The sequence below is a fragment of the Lolium rigidum genome, chromosome 4 (genome assembly GCF_022539505.1).
Source record: "Lolium rigidum isolate FL_2022 chromosome 4, APGP_CSIRO_Lrig_0.1, whole genome shotgun sequence".
NCBI classification, from domain to species: Eukaryota; Viridiplantae; Streptophyta; class Magnoliopsida; order Poales; family Poaceae; genus Lolium; species Lolium rigidum.
In genome coordinates this window covers 42,770,003-42,786,956 of record NC_061511.1, presented here as the reverse complement: position 1 = coordinate 42,786,956, position 16,954 = coordinate 42,770,003, and the positions used below count along the sequence as shown (strand labels likewise).

The following is a 16,954-nucleotide window of genomic DNA, read 5'->3' as shown; positions in this document are numbered from 1 at the left end:
TTGTGCCTAATGAGAATAATGAGCTTATTCCTCAAAGAGTAGTAGTTGGTTATAGAATGTGCATTGATTTTAGAAAAGTTAACAATGTTACTAAGAAGGATCATTATCCTTTACCCTTTATTGATCAAATGTTAGAAAGGTTGGCTAAGAAAACTCACTTTTGCTTTCTTGATGGCTATTCTGGGTTTTCTCAAATTGCTGTTAAAAAACAAGATCAAGAGAAAACCACATTTACTTGTCCTTATTAAACTTATTCTTATAGACGTATGCCTTTTGGTTTGTGTAATGCTCCTGCTACATTTCAAAGATGCATGTCTGCTATTTTTCATGGTTTTTGTGAAGAAATTGTGGAAGTATTCATGGATGATTTCTCCGTCTATGTGACTTCTTTTGATAACTGTTTGCACAATCTTGATAAAGTTTTGCAGAGATGTGAGGAAACTAATCTTGTTCTTAATTGGGAGAAATGTCACTTTATGGTAAATGAAGGAATTGTTCTTGGACATAAAATTTCTGAAAGAGGTATTGAAGTCGACAGAGCCAAAGTTGAAGCAATTGAGAAAATGCCCTGTCCTCGGGATGTTAAAGGTATTCGTAGTATTCTTGGCCATGCTGGTTTCTATAGGAGGTTTATTAAAGATTTCTCTAAAATTTCAAAGCCTCTTACTAATCTTCTCCAAAAGGATGTACCTTTTGTTTTTGATGATGATTGTAAGGAAGCTTTTGAAATTTTAAAGAAGGCTTTAACTACTGCTCCTATTGTTCAACCACCCGATTGGAATTTACCCTTTGAAATTATGTGCGATACTAGTGATTTTGTAGTAGGTGCTGTTCTTGAACAGCGAGTAGATAAGAAATTGAATGTTATTCATTATGCTAGTAAGACTCTTGATGCTGCTCAAAAAAATTATGCTACTACTGAAAAAGAATTTTTAGCTGTAGTCTTTGCTTGCGATAAGTTTAGACCTTATATTGTTTATTCGAAAGTTACTATTCATACTGATCATGCTACTATTAGGTATCTTATGGAAAAGAAAGATGCTAAGCCTAGGCTTATTAGATGGGTGTTGCTTTTACAAGAGTTTGATCTGCATATTGTAGATAGGAAAGGTGCTGAAAATCCTGTTGCTGATAATTTGTCTAGATGGGAAAACATTGCTTATGATCCTATTCCTGTTAATGATAGTTTTCCAAATGAACAACTGGCTGCAATAAAAGTAACTTCGCGAGAGAGTCCTTGGTACGCTGATTATGCTAACTTTACTGTTTCCAAGTACTTGCCTCCAACATTTACAGCTCAGCAAAGAAGGAATTTTTTTATGATTTGTGGCATTATTTTTGGGATGACCCACACTTATATAAAGAAGGAGTGGATGGTATTATCCGAAGATGTGTTCCAGAATATGAACAATGAGAGATATTGAGAAAATGCCATGAAAGTGCTTATGGACGACATCATGCTAGAGATAGAACTGCACAAAAGGTTCTACAATCAGGTTTTTATTGGCCTACTCTTTTTAAGGATGCAAGAAAGTTTACTTTATCTTGTGATGAATGCCAAAGAGTTGGTAATATTTCTAGACGCAATGAAATGCCTATGAATTATTCTCTTGTTATTGAACCATTTGATTGTTGGGGATTTGACTTTATGGGTCCTTTTCCTCCTTCAGAAGGTTATACTCATATACTTGTTGCTGTTGATTATGTTACTAAGTGGGTAGAAGCTATACCTACAAAGAGTGCTGATGGTGAGACCTCGATAAAAATGCTTAAGGATGTTATTTTTCCTAGGTTTGGTGTGCCTAGATATCTTATGACTGATGGAGGTTCTCATTTCATTCATGGTAGTTTTAGAAAAACCCTTGCTAAATATGATGTTAATCATAGGATTGCTTCAGCCTATCATCCCCAAACAAGTGGGCAAGTAGAACTATCAAATAGAGAGATTAAATCTATCTTGCAAAAGACTGTTACTAAATCTAGGAAGAATTGGGCTAATAAGCTAAATGATGCTTTATGGGCTTATAGAACTGCTTATAAAAATCCTATGGGTATGTCTCCTTACAAGATGGTTTATGGAAAAGCTTGTCACTTGCCTTTAGAATTAGAACACAAAGCTTATTGGGCAGTGAAAGAACTTAATAGAGATTTTAAACTAGTTGGTAAGAAAAGATTGCTTGACTTAAGTTCTCTAGATGAATGGAGGAATGAAGCCTATGAAAATGCTAGACTCTTTAAAGAAAAACTTAAGAAGTGGCATGATAGGAGAATTATTAAGAGAGAGTTTCATGTTGGTGAGAAAGTTCTATTGTATAGGTCTCGTCTCAGATTTTTTGCAGGAAAATTACTCTCGAAATGGGAACGACCTTTTGTTATCGAAGAGGTGTATCGTTCCGGTGCCATAAAAATTGCTTCATTGAAGGATAACACTACACAAGTGGTGAATGGGCAAAGACTCAAGCATTATATTTCTGAAGATTCTTATAATGAAGACATTGATATTATCCAAGTGGTGAGTCCGGAAGAATTTATCAAGGAGCAAATCCAGAAAACTGCTGAGTCCGTTTTCGAATAGGTAACAGTTTTTTAAAGTTCGCGTTAAACTTTTCAGCTTATATTTTTTCATTCTTATTAAATATGAAAAATTATGAGACAAAAACGGGTAGGAGACGGTGCCCGAGGGCACCACACCACCCCTAGGCGCGGGCCAGGCCAGGCCGCGCCTAGATATAGTGGGGGCTCCTCAGAGCTCCTCTCCGACCCGGTTTCGCCTTGTTCCCTTCCTTTTGTTATAAAACTTTTTGCTATATAATCCCCTGGATCCCCCGAGGTCCGTATATCATGTTCTCGTCATGTTTTCGTTTCGATCTGTTTCTGCCAGGATTTGTTTTCAGATTTAGAGCCACCATGTCTTCTCCTGGATCACCCAAGGGTAACCCCTCCGTGAACGTCGACAACCCGTACATGAACGAGCTGAAGATGCATCCTAAGGAGTTGTTGCTCAAGGATGGGAAGTTGCAAGTAGAAGATGTTCGGGGTCCTAAAGGAGAAGGCAGTCAGGAGGCTAGGATGGAAAAGCTGGAGCAAGAAGTCTTTAGATACAAGAAGATGGCAGAACGTGAAGTGGACATTATCCATAGGATAAATGAAGAACTCATTGACGAGCACAGGAAGGAAGTTGCAAATCTTTGGGATGATATCTTCTCGCTCCACGAGACCACCAATAAATTACAAGCCCAACTCTACGATGTGCAAAACCAAAACTGTGAGTATGAGACTAGGTTTAAACGCATAAGTTCTGCTGCAAGTTTCAGGATATTGGAAACCAAGTCGTCTTTTTTTTATGGGGAGCCTTTACCTTGGAAGTTTGATGACGAGAAGGGCATACCACCACCACCGAAGGAGTAATTCTTCATTGGCATTGGCACCCCCTTGGCTTTTTCCAAGCTTGGGGGAGTGCCGCGGTATCACACCATTATCTCTTACCCTTTTACTTTTCAAGTAGAGTCATATCATGAGTAGAGAAGTTATCATATAGGATGGTTTGCAGTGTGGAAGTATCTCTCCTTTAGTTGGTTATCTATGTATCCCTTGGTGTGAGTTGTCGTTATGGAATATTAATGAGAAGTTTTTATCATTTATTTTATGCACACTTTATTTTAGCTTGTCTTCTGTCATATGATTAATCTTGTTGGTTAGTATTGGTATCACTTTGGAAGCATCAAGTAATTCTAGTTGGTTTTGGCAAACTTAGCATTGGTCAGTGGCAACAATACTTTGAGGCTTAAATAGAAAAGAGAGAAATACATGTAGATACATTGTTCCATTATCTTTCTTTCTTGTCAACTCATAAGCTTAGTATTCTTAAGTTAAAGTCGGCGCCAATTGACAAGGGTTTAACTTGTCAATGCCTACAGATTGTAGACTTAGGGTTTCGTAAGAAGTAGATGGCAAGTAGATCTCGAAGGTTCAGACGTACAAATGCGTCCGGTAAAACAAATTACGGTGGCTAGATTAGACAATGATTCGATCCCTCTTTTTTCCTCAGCTTCTCCTTTATATAGGAGGAGAACCTGAGGCTCATATCGTATCGTATAAGGAGTTCTACCTCGGGTCGGTTTCGACCTTTCCTTATATTACATATATTTCCTATACTGACTAAAATTCCTCAAGCCGCACGTTCTTGACTTCATGGGCCTTCAATTCTTCGAGTCCATGGGCCTCAAGCTCCTTAATAAGACTAAGGTACTTTATTTGGCATGTCTGCTAGGCATACCTATGTCATTCGTACTCTCAAGGAAGATTGCATGATTGTTTTCCATCACATGTATATTTGTTTGTTTCATTCAACTCTTATGCTTGCTACCAGCCTTGCTAGCCAAAAGCCTGTACTAAGAGGGAATGCTTCTCGTGATCCAAACTGTGAACCAAAAACCAACGCCATTTGTGTCCACCATATCTACCTATATGTGGTATTTTACTCCCATTCCAAGTAAATTGCTTGTGTGCTACCCTTAAAACCTTCAACTTCACCTGCTTTGTGCCCCTGTTTTAGCTCATGAGGAAGTATCAAATGCTTTATTGCCTTTCATGACCTCATACCTTGACTAGCATGAATAATATGCTTAAGTCCTTAATATTGCAAAAAGAGCAAGGCAACTGGGTGCCCAGCCCAACCTAAATAAACAAATAAAGCTCCACACACTATGTATTGGAGAGATCCTAAATAATGGTGTGCAAAAGGAGAACTACATGGGAGCCGCTCTTGAGGTTACTATATGAAAGGATGATGAACCGTTTGATACCAGTCGTTGACATAGACATACACCACTCTCAAAATTACATTTTCATACCTCTGATTTATTTAAAACAAAAAGCTCTAGCACATGAGTGATCCCTGCTTCCCTCTGCGCAGGGTCTATCTTTTACTTTTATGTTGAGTCAGTAAACCTATTCCCCTCTATCTTAAGCAAGCATTTGAATTGTTGTGATCCAACCATTTATGAGTTTTGATGTATTTGATCATGTCTTTTATCCTTCCTTGTGTAGCACAATGCTTTTATCTGATTGAATATAACTTTGGAAGTTAGCAATGACTGTAAAGAGATTGTAATGATTGAGCATGTAACTTCTGCGATATAAGCTCTAATATAAAGACTCTGCTCGAAAGATAAGTACAATTTGTTAATTGTTCTCTGACCAAGAAGAAAAGTTTGCCATCATCAATTATGATTTTCTCTATGCATCTCTGTTAGTGATTCTTTTACTCATTGCAAGTGAAATTGTTTAAGAGGATGTTGCTATCTTAAATGACTTGTGTATTGGTAAGTTTGATGCTTCTTGTCCGTATTTTGTTTATCAACACTTCACTCCATAAACCCGTGGTCTGGTTTACTAAGTTCAGTCTTTCGCTTGTGGACAACCGAAGTCTAAGCTTGGGGGGAGTTGATACGTCCAATTTGCATCACTATTTTATATCATAATTTACTGTTATTCATTGATATATTTCATATTTAGAGATGATACTTATGTTACTCCATCTATTTTTGCATGTTTGATGATTATTGGGGAATTAACTGCCGAAGCCAGGATTCTACTAGAAAAAGGACCGTCAAGACACCATATTTCTAAAGAACAACAATTCCCAGAAAATATACGGAAACTCCTATTTTGCCAGATGACGGAGGAACCCAAAATGGGAGGCAGAGATGGGCCAGGAGGGGCCCATACCACCCCTAGGCGCGGGCCACCCCCTGGTCGCGCCTAGGCATGGTCTGGGCACCCTGGCTCCACTCTGACATCGCCCCCTCGCGTATTTTATCCCCCCAAGAACCTAACATCGGGGAAGCGAACAGAGAAATATTCTGCCGCCACTACGGGGCGGAAAACCACAGAGAGAGAAAAGCTCTCCGGCAGGCAGAAATCTGCCGGGGAAATTCCTTCCCGGAGAGGGGAGATCATCACCATCGTCACCGTCATCGAGCTGGACTTCATCGGGATCATCATCATCATATCCACCACCAGCACCATCATCACCGCCATCTCCACTCCGTCCCGCTGCAGCAATTTAGGTTTGATACTTGTCTAGTTCATAGAGAAAACTTTCCCGGTGTTGATTACCTCTTGTAGTTAATGCTATTGAGTGGAACCATTGAATTAAGGTTTATGTCCAGATTGTTGTTCATCATTATATCACCTCTGATTATGATCCATATGATGTCTCGTGAGTAGTTCGTTTAGTTCTTGAGGACATGGGAGAAGTCATGATGTTAGTAGTGGAACTATATTGAGTAATATTCAATGATTTGATATTTAAGTTGTGGTGCTATTCTTTTAGTGGTGTCGTGTGAACGTCGACTACATGATACTTCACCTTTATGGGCCTAGGGAATGCATCGTGTATTTGGCTACTAATTTAGGGGTTGCGGGAGCGATAGAAACCCAAACCCCCGTTAGGAAACCGGTGCACGAGGGAGTGTAGAATCTCAAAGTTTAAGGCTATGGTTAGATTTATCTTAATTACTTTCTTGCAGTTGCGGATGCTTGCAAGGGGTATAATCACAAGTATGCATTAGTCCAAGTTGGGGTAGTGCATTAGCATAGGTTCACCCACACAAAACTTACCAAATCAATGAAGATTATTTAGTTATGTGAAGCGAAAGCACTTGACGAGATTCCCGTGTGTTCTCAGGAACGTTTGTTCATCATAAGTAACACAACCGGCTTGTCCTTTGCTCTAAAAAGGATTGGGCCACTCGCTGCAATTATTATTACTGTCTTTTATTTACTCGTACTTTATTTACCTGCAATACTAAATACTCCTGCAAACCTGTTTGCTAGTGTTTACAGTGAATCCTTGATCGAAACTGCTCATCAGCACCTTCAGCTCCTCATTGGGTTCGACACTCTTATTTATCGAAAGTACTACGATACACCCCCTATACTTGTTGGTCATTATTGAGGCATAGAAGCATCATTACCTTGAGAGAATATGGTGAGTGGTGTTAAATTACTGAACAAGGTAATCATCGGACTACTGTATTGTATTGCACATTACCGTATTCACCAACTTTTGGAGATAAATCTGGAAGCTGCCTCCCCTCTTCTTTCCCTTCTTCAGTCATTTCTAAAGTAAGCCCCAACTCTTTCCCATTGATTACTTTCTCGTAGATCCACTTAGGGAGGTAAACAGTGTTCAGGGTCTCGGTACTTGGGTCTGAATTTTCTCCTCCCGCTCACCATTTCTAACACCAGCATGCCGAAACTGTGCACATCTGACTTGTAGGATATGCCCCCAAATCTCCGAGAATATAGCTCTGGTGCAATGCACCCATTGTGCCTCTTTCTGCTGTTAAGGTGACGATTCTTTGGTCCCTTGCACACAACTTTGCAAGCATAAAGGTCTGAGATCTTGGGGTGGAAGTTGTTGTCTAGCAATATTGTGAGTCGTGATGTCAAAGTGGAGGATGCGCTGGTTGTTGAAACAAAAAGGAGGTCGCGAGGGACTCCGCCAACTCTACCCCATCTTGTTGTAGACTGAAATCTGAACGGTGTGGCGTTCATCTTCTGTTATGGAAGGTTTGTCCCAATTAATTAGCCGCCTGCTATTGAGGGATTCTTCGTCTTGAAAGGAGGGCAACTCGATGCAGGCCGAATCGGACCGTTCGAGGGCTACCGCCGAACGTGGCGGTGAAACCAAAATGGCGCGTTGTCTGCGGGCCTTTACACATCGTAGCACCTGGAGAGATACATACTAGATACTACCGCAAACCATAGTCCAGGGGGCGGATTAGCCACCAATCATCATGGAGAACAACAAGGAGTCATTGTCAATGGAAGAGATGCCTCTAGCGGTGATTCCTGTGGCGTTCCCCTTCCAGTCTCCTCCGGTGACAGCCTGGATTTGCTTTTGTTTCTGTTTTGTCTCAGTATCGCGCCTGTTGGTCCACGAAAAAATAGATTGAATATAATATGCGATGTTTCTAATGTAAAAATAGTCCTCGGCGAAAAGGTCGAAGGCAGCGGCCTCATGTGGGTCCATCCTAGGTTGGTCCGAGGCAGCCCGGGACCCACCTCCAACAGTATTATTGGCCATGTTTGCAACAACTCTTAACTCGTAAATTCTACCGTTGTCCTGACAATACAGAGATATATATGACATACCAGGTGCATGACTACGGTAAAAACTGTTTTTGATTAAAAAAATTCACTTAATGCATGTTTTTTTATGAAGGGTGATCCGTTACTATCAAGTATATCCGGCCTCGACAACCACACAATGTCAAGGCTAGTCGAGACATAAATGATTAAAAAAGGAAAAAAAAGAAGCCTTTTGATTTGGGATACTTTCATCTCCCCTGGAGTGAATCTTTCACATAGATCTTACAGTTTTTTTTTGTAGCTCTTAGCTCTAGATATTTGTTTGCCTAGATCCTTGTACTAGCTAGTTTTTCCTTTGTTCTTTCTGTACATAATTTTCAGAAAGAAAAATACAAAAATATAAGCAGTAGAGAAGCGTACTGTTCATCCTCAAAAAAGAAATGGTAGAAAAGAGAAGAAAATATCAATCGCCATTCTGTGTGGAGACAATGTCTGTCGTTGTCGATCAGTACACATCATCAGCTCGACCTTGATTGCACCAGCTTGATGACAGGTTTTTTCTCCTCCTGAAAATTGGAAAGTTGCTGCTTCAAATTTTGCTTGAATGTGTCGCTACAGTAACCTATAAGCCAGACCTCCTTCAGAGACTTTAGATTCTCTAGCCCAGAAAACCGCAAATCCGACCCTCTATAGCACCGAACCTTAAGCACCTCAACAAGTTTGGTTTTTGTGAAAGTCACCTTCGACTTGGAGCTGCAATCAATTTTGAGGTTCTGGAATTTAATGGACTGACAATTCAGCAGATCCAAGTGAAGTTCACCATCTTGAACCAGCTTGACACAAAGACGGCGCAAATTTTTTTTACGTAGCAATTCTTGAAGGGGCCGTAGGTCCTCTGCCGCTGTTATGACCATCTCAATATCCCAAAATTTGACACTTTGAAACATCTCGATCCAGAGTGTCAAGTTGAGTGCATGCTCCCCATACAGCTTAAGGTTCCTTAGGTTCTTGGGTAGTGGCCCCGGAGTTTGAAGGATATGATTCTGCATATTCTCTTCAAGACGCACCGACAGGGACTCCAGGTGGCGGTGACCTGTGATGGCAGAAAAGAACTGTTGGATATTTCCCCTATTTACGCCAGTCACCTTGAGTCCTCGCATTTGAGTAAGTTTCTCTAGCTCCTTCAGGAGAGCCTGTCCACCTGCAGCACTGACATTGACAACACCAAGTGTGTGCAAGGCTGTGAGGTTTCGAATCCCTGTAGGAACCTCAACACCCCTATTGTCACCAGCTTCTTGTGGTGGCGTTGTCGTCCAGTCCTCATCATGTACTCCTGGTTGGGTTGTGACCGTGCGATCATCTTCATACCATGGTTCAGTGTTGCCTGCATGGATGTACTGTAGCATCGCCAGCTTACAGATCTCCGGTGGCAGCATGACTATGGAGGTGTGTCTGACATCTAGAGTCTGTAGCTGCCTCATGCCACCAATTGATTCTGGCAGACGATTAATCCCTTTGCATCCTCGTAGGGAAAGGAACTTGAGTCTAGTCAGTTGCTTCACCATCTCCTCGAGATGTGTGTCTACTACACCGTTTGTGTCTTCTAGATCAAGTACCCGAAGCCGCTTCATCTTGTCAGAGACGAGGAATGAAGCCCAATCTCCAAACACTGTCAAAGACCGCAGCCGTGTGAAGTCGATGCTCTGAAACACATTGATGTCTCTATGCCAGTTGCTCCTCACGGTGAGGTGTTGTCCTGTGCGTCGCGAGTTGAGCTTGCAATGCCCTTGTAATGCAAACACAAGGTTATCTTCCATTGGCCGTGAGGTGATGTATCCATGGAAGAAACTATTAACTTGGCACACATTGCTTGTTGTAAACTGCTGGATTATGCTTAAGTCGATGAGATCGGAGAAGTACTTTTTCCCATTCTCATCTGCAGTAGTACCGTCAGATCTGCCTCTAGAGCTGTCCCAGTCCTCCGCAATACTACCAAATCTGTCTCTCGAGTAACCCTCTGCGATCCACCGCGTAACCAAACGCCTTCGCCTAATGTTGTGATGTATAGGAAAAATTGACAGATAGAAAATACACGGCTTGAGTGAATCTGAGCAGGCATCAAAGTAGGACTGCATCCAAGAAAATAGACCCCTCAAACTGTCAATTCTTCTGTAGTTATCCAAAATTCTGTGAGCATGCCAGTCACTTGTAGCTAACTCCAGTTCTTTGCCTACAGCAGCTATTACTTTTGGAAGCCCACCACTAATGACGATGGTACTGTCTGTGAGCCTGTCCATGCCATCCTGAGTCAAACCCGTGATAGATGTCGGAGCTACCTAACATTCAGAAAAACTAAATATAAATTCAATTTAGAAACAATACTACTACCTGAATTATTAAACCTTAAATGAACTGCAATTGAAAACATAAACCACAAAGAAAAATCAGGGATGGGGCATGAATAGGTATAGGAAGAAGGTGAAGAGGAAGGGATTAAGTTTTTTCTTCTTGGGTTTATGTGTACTGATATGCATAGAGGCTGGAGAGGAAATTAGCTTGATCACATGAATTAGAACAGAGCAGGGCAATGCTTGAGTGTAAACAAACCTCTGTGAAGAGTGAACGGGCGTCCTCGGCTGGTAGACCTTTGACGATGACCACCGTAGAACCAGCCACATGCCTGATAACATGCTCTGCCACATTTTTTTCATTTGAAATGACAACAATACAGCTTTTGCTAGTGTTAATCTCGGATGAGAAGGCGTGTTTGATCAAGTCCCAGTCATGTGTGGACCGCATACCATCAATAACAACGAGGCATCTGTGTTGACGCAGAATTTTACAGCACTCTTGTACTGGGTCTCGTCCTTCCATGATGCTAATTGCTGCAGTATGCTTGTTTTGAAAATTATTTGAATGAAAATCCAGAAGCATGTGCCAAGACAAGTCCGTCAAATTAAACTGACCGGGCACGTCTACCCAGCTGAACATTGTGAACTCTCCTTTTTCTTCCTGGTTGTGGTAGATGCTTCTGACGAGAGCTGATTTCCCAACACCAGCAATCCCCCACACGGAGACGAATGCCGTCATCCTCCCTAAACGGCCTTCAAGGCTTGTCCTTTCAGACGTACGCCCAAGAATTTTTTCTTCCTCGCCGCGTGCCCTTTTCTCTCCGTTCCTCTTGTTCTGCAGGTATGATATGATGCAGAGTTGTTAAATTATCAGAAACTAGAAGAGTAGCCGGTGCATTTTGCACGGCTAGAAAAATTAAACTATGTTCTTATATTTATATTGATTTTATTTCCTAAACACGTACTGCCATCAAATTGATTTCAAATTATAGATTCCATGAAAACATAATAATAATTTGATACTAATATATCTATTAAGTGCATTGGATTGTTATGATAACGGTGGACAAAGAACATGAAATAGCATCGACGTATGGGATTGTTGTATGACCCCATGGATTTCCTTTCTCCGGTGCTCTCACTGTCAATGTCCGTGTCCATCTTCTTACTAATAATCTTTTGAAAAATTTCACAATTAACTATTCTCCTGCTTGAACCCAGTGATCTCTCCGTCCACCCGCCTCTTTTTTGGATGAATTGTGGCAGTCTTTCTCGAGTGTCATGCTTCCATATTCTTCCTCATTGGCTAGTTCATCTTAGACTAATCGTTCATGTCGCGCGACCATCGCAATTAAACTACCGATCACAAAAAATGCCAACATATCCTCTCTGAGTGACTTCCATCATGGACTGTTATTTTTATCTTGTATGTGCTATTTTGTATTGACTTTGAAGCACAACCAAATATGTTATTTTTACAACACACTTGATCGATCTCCCTATTATTCTTGCACAATGGTGTGCATGTTTTGCGCCTACTCCGGGTACATGTTTATAGGGATATTTGGTTTGTGTTATCTTGCTCTTGGCGCACCGCTCAAGTCCTGGCAGTCACCGGCAACGTTTATCTAAATCGACAATTTTATGGAAAATGATTAGATTCCCCCGGGGGACGGACGTCCCGCAGCCTCCTGCTCGTGCGTGCGACGCGTGTCGCTGGGCCCCACCAAACTGGTCGTCCCCTACCTCCGGTTTTCCTCCCCGAAATTCTCCAACGCCTTTCTTCGATCCCGCGCATGGCCATGGCCGCCTTCTACTTCCTCCAGCTCTACTTCCATGGCCATGGCCCCCGCCGGAGCCGCGCGCGACTTCCATGAAGAAGGGCGACCGCGAGCGCGAGAGGCGACCGTCGTCCCCGAGATCAGGCCGGGACAGGAAGGAGCGACCGCGGCGGCCGGACGGGGGGATGCACATCGTGGTGCCGCTGCAGGGGGTGGTGCAGGGCCGGGGCGGCCTCGTGCTCGGCTCCCTCATCCCCTGCGCGCTCTTCTACTTCCTCCAGCTCTACATCAAGCGCAACCGCCCGCCGCCCACCTCGCCGGGATCCCCCTCCTCCGCGGAGGCGGCCTCCTCCAACTTCAACCCCGCCGCCGCGGCGATCCACCGCACCCTCTCGCGCAGCCTCCCGGCCCTCTCCGCCCGCGGCGCCGTCGCGCGCGCCGGGGACGACAACTCGCTCTACTACGCCGGCCTACGCCGCTGCGCCGACGACCCCTACCACCCGGCCTCCATCCCTTCCGGCGTCATCCAGCTCGGCCTCGCGGTGGAAAACTCACGGGGGACGGGGGAGGAGCAAACCGCAGCAGAGCGGAGCTTGGAGGAAACCCGTCGATGGGCGAGGTGCTACGGCGCTGGTGTTACCATCTCTGTTAGGGGTCCGTGGTATAATAAAAACACCGATGCTAAGATTATACTACAATTTTTCGGCTACAATTGTTCTGCTGTTTTGCTAATTTGGTACTGAAAATTTGCTATGATGTCTCCGGCGAGTTCTAAGATCATTTTTGCTATAATACCATATAATTTGTGCTACAATCATTGTGTGATTTTGCTTTAATAGTAATTTATTTTTGCTATGTTATCTCCGGTGATATCTCCGGTGAGATCACCGACAAATTCTCTATCAACGTCTCCTGTGAGGTTGACTTGTAAAAAATGCTGTCTGTTATTTTTTTTGCTATAATTGTTTTGTTGTTTTGCTACTTTAGTATAGAAATTTTGCTTCGAGGTCTCCGGCGAGGGTCTCCGGCGAAGTCTTCGTTAATTTTTCCGATGATATTGGGTTTTGGTACATTAGCATTTTTTTGCTACATTAGCACATTTTTTTTGCTACGTGGTCTCCGGCGAGGTCTCCGGCGAGGTCTCCGACGAGCACAGCCTTTTTCTTTTCTTTTCTGAACGAACCGTTTTTTGCTTCAGTCATTTGCTGCCGGGGGTGATTTTTTGCTGCCGGAGGTGTTTTTTTTGCTACATGCAAATCTAACCGTTAAAATGGTTGATCCGACGGCTGGGGACCCGGGGGCTGGGGAATCAGATCCCCCGGGGGACGCCCAGCAGTTTCCCAATTTTATTGCCTCTTCTAACATCTACGAACTACGCAAGGGACCACCCATCCAAGCATACGTCTAGTGGTCTTTGCTCTATTCATGTTTGTGTCTTTTCTATATAAATTTAATCAGCGCATGTTGACTAAACTAACCAATCTACACATGTTGATACATCTAAGGCATGCTAAGTTGACATTCGTCCCATGTCACTACATAATGTGTGATCTCCGATAGAGATAACATTCTTAACTTTGTTCCCCAGTTTTAAATCCAGTTTCATGTCTAAATCAAACAGCTATTCACATATACTTATTCTAAATTTAGCTATTCATGGATATGTATGCTTTTTTTTTGCCATTTTTTAAATTGTTTTTTTTCAATTTCATGTTTACAATAGACTTGTAATTTTCATTCACTTATTTTCTACCGTACATTTTCTTCTATGGAATTCATGTAATTCCCATTTTGAAGTCACCACCGAAGCACATCATCCCTTCGTTTGTATCTATGAGTAGGCCAAATTAGAAATTTTGATCGCAAACTTTTTTAGAGACTGTATATACAGATTTGAATTTAGCATGAGACCATTTTTAGAAGTTTGTTAGAATTTTTCAAAGTCATATGTACAATAGGCTTGTTTTTTGTTCACTTATTTTATACGGTACATTTTCTTTTAAGTAATTCATCCAGTGCCAATTTTGAAGTCACCATCGAAGCACATGCTACCTCCGTTCCTAAATAGATGATGTCTAGATATCTATGGAAAATAATAATGATGCAATTATCATTTTGGTAATATACATATTTTGTGTCCACGTGTAGTCAATATTAGAAATTCTGACCGGACACTTTATTATATATGTTTATTAATGAGGGATGAGAAGTACCTAAATATATACACCTACACTGATACAAATCCAATGCATGCATGCAAGAAATACGTGGGCTCCACCATTTTAATTACTGACATGTCAATTAGGAGGCACAAACTATATAATAGAAATCCGGATCTTAAAATTTCCCTCCGCCTCTCACAACGCGCCTAGGTTGCGGGGACGGGATGATCTCACGTTGAGGAGTAAAGTCAGGTAAGCTACAGTAACCTGACTTCTTATCTTCCAAATCGTATGATTGAGGCGAAAATGATTTAAATTGTTTTACACAATACAAATTTATGTTATGCATTTAGAATAACTACATACAGACAAAATTATGGTGTAATAAAATTTAGTTCAAACTTTTTATACCTACATTAATTATCTACAGTAATTAATTACATCACATAATAGGGTACTCATGCTTGGGTGCCCTGACTTTACTACATTCTTTTCCACGACTTTCCTCCTCAACGTTAGAGGAGCCGGTTCCTAGGTTGCGATGCAACATCTAACCTGTCAATTAATGTACTATACCATATAGTACTCCTAGTAAATATTTAGACTGGTCAAAGTATCATGTAAATCTTCGGTGTTTGTTTTTGAGAACTATTTAACTATGGGTGCGTCTAATTCTCAGTCAGGTGATGTCATTCAATCTCAGTTGCAACCTCACTTGCAACCGATTTTTTTTTCAGTTGTAACCCACATTTAACAGAAAAAATTTCAGTTGCAATCTCACTTGCAACTGAAAAACTCAGTTGTTGCAACTAAAAATTCTCGGTTGCAACCGAATCGCGATGCAAATCCAAAGGCTTAGGATCTAACCGAGCTCTTAACTTAATTCTCAGTCGCAAAACTGATTAACTAGAAGCTAGCGTTAATTAAGTAACGCGGCAAACTTTAAAACATAATTGAAACGGAATTGAAGTAGTTGAGATGTAGGAGCAGTCCCGGGCTTACCTTGGTGAAGAAGGCGCAAAGAGATTGACCATCAGAGGACCATCTGAGGTCCGATACTAGGTGCGGTGGCTCCCCCGCGCACAAAAGCGCAATCCCTAACTGCCGCGACGACACGACGATCCGGCTGCCGTTGTTACTTTCCAGCAGGCACTTTCTGATGGCATTCCACTCTACCACAGTGGATACTTGTTCCAGGATGACGAGGTACTTCTCCTTGTTCACTCGCTGCATGTGTTCGTTCACCTGCTGCGAGTTGATCTCAGCATGGAAGTGATCATCGCCGGGGGGGTAGAATTGAGCTAGCAAGCTCTTGCAGAACTCGTGGAGGTTAAACGGATGCACCAGCTTCACCCATGCGCGTCTCTTGAATACCTTGCAGATCTCTGGGTCAGCGTACGCCTTGATCAAGATGGACGTGGCCCCTAGAAGATCACCTCCTCCTGCAACACTTGACCATGCCGAGATGACTTGATGGTCACTGCCACCATCACCGGTGATCAAGTTGTGGAGGCCCAAGCCGCATTCGGTCTCCCACGCATGGCGTAGGATGTGGAATGCCGGTAGGCTTGCTCTTGCTGGCTGCTCCGCCGGCTTGGAGTCGGTGTCGGAGATGAGGTTGTAGCGCGTGTAGCGCTGGCTCACTTCCTCAACCCTGGCCTTGAGCAGCTTTATCTCTTCGGCGGCATCGTCCAAGGGCCGCCGCGGTAGCACCAGCTGGGTAATGGAGGACGGCAACAGCTCGGTGATGCAGGACGGCACCACGTCCCAGTCCCACCACCAGGCGGCCGACTTGTCGTCCAGGTGGACAACAAGCTCGACCCAGTCCTCGACGTCGAAGGCCAGGTCGCGGAGCTGCCTCACCCAGGTCCGTAACACTTTGTTGTTGTTGGCACGCTCCGCGTTGGTGATGTTCAGGAAGGCCTGCATCATTTCGAACTCGCCTGTGATGACCACTAGGTCTTGCTGAACCCGCGCCTTCACCTCCACCTCCTTCTCTATGGCCCTCAGCATCCCCTCCACCGCCATCCTCGTCAACCCAAACGCAAACTCCGCCATTATCGATAACTCTAGCTCTTCTTCTGGACGCTAATTAATCCTCGGAATTGTGCATCGACTTAGGACTTGGAGATGCGATTATATAGAGGAGATCGATGACCAATGTTAAATTAATCCTGGCCCCTAGCTCAATGAAAATTGGACCCACGCCACCAATTAGATGTCAACACGCGAGAACATGATAGTAATTGCAGCATGTGGCTTCTTCCACGGGTAGGCCACATACCGTATACGTGCGTGCCATTCCTTGGCAGACCAACGCGAAATTAATCTTGGCCGTTAGCTCAACGAAAATTGGACCCACACCACCAATTAGATGTCGACACGCGAGAACATGATAGTAATTGCAGCATGTGGCTTCTTCGATCATCATGTCCACTCCATAGACCTTATGTGTCAGGTCTGATGCATTCACACATCAATTACCCAGGCAGCTATAGCTGGATTCATCACGAGTCAGATGTATTCCCACGGTGATACTACATTGCATTACGGTACTAAT

General features: G+C 42.9%; 1 protein-coding gene across 1 annotated transcript; it reads right to left on the bottom strand.

Moving 5' to 3' along the window:
* Positions 1-7,789: 7,789 nt before the first annotated feature.
* Positions 7,790-16,452, bottom strand: LOC124646963 (disease resistance protein Pik-2-like). The gene is made up of 5 exons (XM_047186988.1): positions 15,397-16,452; positions 11,067-11,286; positions 10,708-10,793; positions 8,640-10,436; positions 7,790-8,134 (listed from the first exon to the last, which is right to left on the bottom strand). Exons 1-5 carry the CDS (start codon positions 16,450-16,452, stop codon positions 7,790-7,792), a joined length of 3,504 nt encoding a protein of 1,167 aa, XP_047042944.1.
* Positions 16,453-16,954: the final 502 nt, after the last annotated feature.